Genomic DNA, 4,726 nt, shown 5'->3' with positions numbered 1-4,726 from the left:
ATGATGCCGACGGAAATCCAAGCCATAGAGCAGCGATAGAGATATGAATATCAAAGTCATGCCTAGCTTTCAGAGTCGGTTCTCAATTGAATTATGATGTTTGGTAAGTACAATAGAAAACTCACTTATTTCAGATGAAACCTTCATATGTGCATTATCAATTTATATCTACTTTCTTTCTAATTCTTCTCAAGCCAAAGCACTAATAAAAATGGAGAAAGAGAAAAAATTAAGGCAGATCGGTGGCGAGTCAAATAAACTCTAATCAATGTATCCTATAAATAATCACTCTCTGCCAGATCCGTGGCTACAATGCATGAACGAGCCTTAGTCAGACCTAACATAAGTTGCCAAGATTTGGTGATGTACAGGTAGTGCACTCGGTTTGGTAGGACAGGTAGCCCGGAGAAAAGATAAAAGGGATCTATTTTCATTGGTTCTCACAAATGTACAGATGTACTGTAGAGAAAGAAAGTGGTTGCGGTCAGGTGACGAAGGAATTTTACCCGGTGGAATCGAACTAGATGTAAATTTTTGTTTGTGAAAACTACAAATTATAGTTTTCCTTTTAAATAGGGTACATCACGTCATAGATGATAACAATAAAAAAAAACAACAAGGAAACGGTAGTAAATATTGTTGGATTCAAAGGCGTATTGAAACAAGTTTGCTTTGTTTTCTGAACAAGTTGATTGATTTCCTATGGAATCAATCAGTTGATTTCATTTTTGCTATCCAACTGCATTTTTTTATAAAGATAAAAAACTTTTTTTATAAGATGCAACTGTATTTATTCAGAGTTCTAATTATACACATTTATCATTTAATGATAAAATTAAGTGGTTTTCTATGATTTCATTAAAAAAATGTAAACACGGAAATAGGAAAAGGAATTTTTATATGAAGATAAAGATAGAAATCTAATCACCAAAAGGAACATCAACATGAATATCATAGGTCAAATCTAACTGCAAAACATATATTCTCAAAATAATATAATTCTAGCCGCCCGAATGGGCGGGTACACCTGCTAGTTACTTGTAAAATGAAAGGTCACGGGATCCGACTCGAACTGGAGCGATGGGCTACCGGGCCTGGTTCTTGTGCAGGTGCTCCTTTCCATATATATATAATGTTATACGGAGTAGTATAACAGTAGAAAAGGCAAAGGGGGAAAGTCTGCTTGCTATCGGCGGCGGAGGCTGTTTAATCTCATCGCCGGCGATCTCCTTCATTGACAACACGCCCTCTCCCTATCTCTGTTCCCCTTGCAGGTAACGCCGATTCCCCCTTTGTTCCGGCAACTGATTGACCCCTACCCTCCCCTCCCGTCCCCATCCGCAATCTATCTGTATGCATGTGTGGCGTCCTGACAGATCTTGTTTAGGAACAAGCGATTGGTGGCCATGGCGTCAATCTTCACACCATCGTCGTCCACTCATCGCGGTCATGTTCCCAAGAACGGCGATTACATGTATGTATGCAAACCCTAATTACTGAAAGCCTATCTCCACCATATTTCAAAGATTTGGTATGAAAACAAATAAAATTTACCCTATAGTCAATTGCACTGTATAACAGCCATTTTGGTACAATATGGTAAGAGCTTATATCATGTCCTTGGGTTTGCTCTGTCTGAACATGTCGCCAGAATTTGATAAAACAATGTGATAATTATGTATGCGCTGTTTGATGTAATCGTTGGGCTGACGTCAGATGAGATTATATATCTTACTAAATTCGTCCATCTATGCAGCAAAAATTTCTCAGGTCCATCATGGATTACAATCGAGGAGTTTGATGCTATGTGGGTAGCTGGTGCCGAGCGCCAGTTGAGTCTCAGACCCAGCTCGCCGTCCCCCGAGGAGAAAATGAAGCGCAAACAAGAACGTTATCGCAAGGGTTTGATCATAGCTCTCAACACTTATGCCAAGCTAAACAACATGCAGGCATGTCAAAGTATATCATAGTCAAAATATTTATGTTTGCTTGCGTTTTGCTTAACCACCCATAGTAACCAATGCTTGGAGTTATTCTACAACTAGACTGCTATGGTACTTAGTTATTATTAATACTAGAACGATACCCCGCGCGTTGCAGCGGGTATCTCTTTAAGAAATCTAGTACGTAAAACATATAAAACTTGATTTATAGAATATGCAATATTTAGTTGGCCAGTAGTGGAGACACTAAATTTAATAGCTATGAAATGGATAAGTATTTGAAAATTCAAAGATCGTAAATTCCAGAGGTAAACGTGATTGATTTAGATAAGGTGAAATCAGCGGAATGAAGAACCAAATGATATCGTTGGCTTTCATGAAGAATGCATGCACATTGTCGTATAATGTTTTTAAAAACTTCTTGTGTGGTTACGTATATAAGAGCACATAATTAACATTGAGTTTAATTCACAAAGAGTTCATTTGGTTGCTGAAACTATTTTCCATGTTCAAGTTGCACATGACTTAACTATGTAATAGCAAGAGGGTGTGATATTATCAGTTGAGCGGCAAAAAAAGGATGGCATTACTATTTTAATGGTTAAAAAAGATAATGTAGAGATAGACAATAAATAAGGAATATTAGTGGGATGAGGTGGACAAATGATTGGCTAAGAGAATAGATGATGTGGATAGCTTGCATGTTGAGATAGACAAACATTAATTGCACTTAGTGGGGTTTTGTTTTATAAGGGCATGTACATGTACAATGGTAGGGAAGGCAGTCTTCTCTTAGTAGTCCATGTCATCTAGAGAAGATGATAAATATAATCGGTACAATGCATTATCTCTTATTGTCATCCCTTGCAATAAATGATAATTAATTATTTTTAGTAAGAAATTATGTGACCAAGGGAAGACAAGTCGTACAATGGGGAAAATAGCCTTCTCGTATTTCATAAGAGCATCCCTTAGCTAAGGGAAGACAACCTTCTCTCCTTTCATTCTCTCTCCTCCAACTAAGCAAAAATCTGACGTGGCAAGCGTAAGGGAAGGCTGACATCACCCCATTGTACGTGCCCTAAGAACTATAGATTAGAAGGTTGGCTAGAATATCACACCTTAATTAAGTGATATGCATATTGTAGATGCAAATCATGCAATTTACTGCAGACTGGACCTAATATACTCACATGTTTTATTTCTATTTCAGCTCAATGAGTTGGAAATTGTGGAAGAGAAAGGGAGGAACCAAGTCGATGGGTCTGGGGGACTATATGAGCATTCCAACTTTCTGGTGAAAGATTTAGATGGAAAACATACTTTGTTCTTTGCTGAAACGCATCCTAATTGCACACAGGAGGAGGATGTTGTTCTCTGCGCTCCTTTGGAAGAAAGTAGCTATGGTAACTTTTTTTTGGTTGAATCTTCTTCATCTTTTCCTTTTTTGTTAGGCGTCTCATGTGCTAATATATATACATCATTTCCCTCACATCAACAAGGTCATTGTTTTGGGTGCGCAAAGGAGCTTAAGCACCCCTCTGGCGGTGGCTACTTGGGTGGACTTGATGAGGTGATTCTTCATTTCGACGATCTGGATAGTGATGATGACTGTTTTATGTGAATGAATACATCCACCGACGGAGAGCTACAACCTACAAACTAATCTCTTAGTCTTGGTATATTGAGTTGAAGTTCTTATTAATAGCTGCTGCCGGCTATTCTCAGGCTTGTTTGTTTGGGCTGGCTGCGGGTGGTTATGCTGCTGTGTGCAGAGAAAGCTGTTTGTACAAGAAAAGTTGCTGTCTAGCTGTACTCTGGCCTAGTAAAAACAAAGACAGAACATCTTATGCTTGTACTACTGCATCCAACCAGTTTTTACTTTAATTTTTCTTAGGTAGCGGCTACACCAGGTTGACCTTATTTTAAGATATCGCGAGGTCGCTCCGATAACCCCTAAGAAGTCGTTTGGAAGCCAGGTTTTCATTTCATCTGTAGCATTTTGAAATGAATACATGTATTCATTTCATTTACATTGTAATTCCAGAAATGGACACTTGTTTGGTTGCCACAGGAATGGTAAATGACAGTAGAATTCAATATTGAATTTGTTTGGTTTCCACGGGAATTGTGAATGATAGGTTTCAACTCGGAATTGTGATTACACATGGCATCATTTTGCTGGATTTCCTAAATAAAATGATGGCCCAATTCTGTGGCAACCAAACAGCCTATCCATGGAATTTTAAAATGAATTCCAGGATTCCAAACTCAAATGATGGATACCAAACGACCTCTAAAAAGTATCGCTAATCAAAACCAAGGACCGTGCACGTAAACTAACAAGGGAATCCTGTCTTGCTGGACCCCACAACCAACCCCATCGCTTTGCCTTTCTTTCCCTGCCCCTCCCTCGCACATATCACGAGCCGCCATTTTAGTCAGTAGTAACCCTGACAGAAAATTGCATTCTCTCTTCAAGATCTGTTGGGCAGAAGGCATAAATCATAATGGACCTCGTTCTTCACCACCGAAATTACAAGTATATTAAGTAACATCAAAATCAAGTGGTTATTTTGTCCGGGATTCTTTCCTTAACCCGTTGTAAGGCCATCTCCAACGGACACCTGCATGACGGATCGCTTTTCGGTCCATCTAGGTTTGGATGCGGCGGCCTGTGGAAATAGGATGCGATCCATCTGCGGATGGCAGTAGCCCCAACGGCGGTCTCCAAATTCCGCGGCCTATGGGTAAACGGTATTTTTTTTAAAAAGATTTCATAG

General features: G+C 39.1%; 1 protein-coding gene across 1 annotated transcript; it reads left to right on the top strand.

Moving 5' to 3' along the window:
• Window positions 1-1,072: 1,072 nt before the first annotated feature.
• On the top strand, window positions 1,073-4,043 carry LOC127308057 (uncharacterized). Its single transcript, XM_051338820.2, has 5 exons — window positions 1,073-1,274; window positions 1,388-1,474; window positions 1,757-1,949; window positions 3,157-3,349; window positions 3,446-4,043. Exons 1-5 carry the CDS (start codon window positions 1,081-1,083, stop codon window positions 3,565-3,567), a joined length of 789 nt encoding a protein of 262 aa, XP_051194780.1. The 5' UTR covers window positions 1,073-1,080; the 3' UTR covers window positions 3,568-4,043.
• The last annotated feature ends 683 nt before the right edge of the window (window positions 4,044-4,726 follow it).

Source organism: Lolium perenne, chromosome 6 (assembly GCF_019359855.2).
Source record: "Lolium perenne isolate Kyuss_39 chromosome 6, Kyuss_2.0, whole genome shotgun sequence".
NCBI lineage: Eukaryota > Viridiplantae > Streptophyta > Magnoliopsida > Poales > Poaceae > Lolium > Lolium perenne.
Note: the sequence above shows the minus strand (reverse complement) of the source record. Positions and strands in the feature narration are given on the sequence as shown.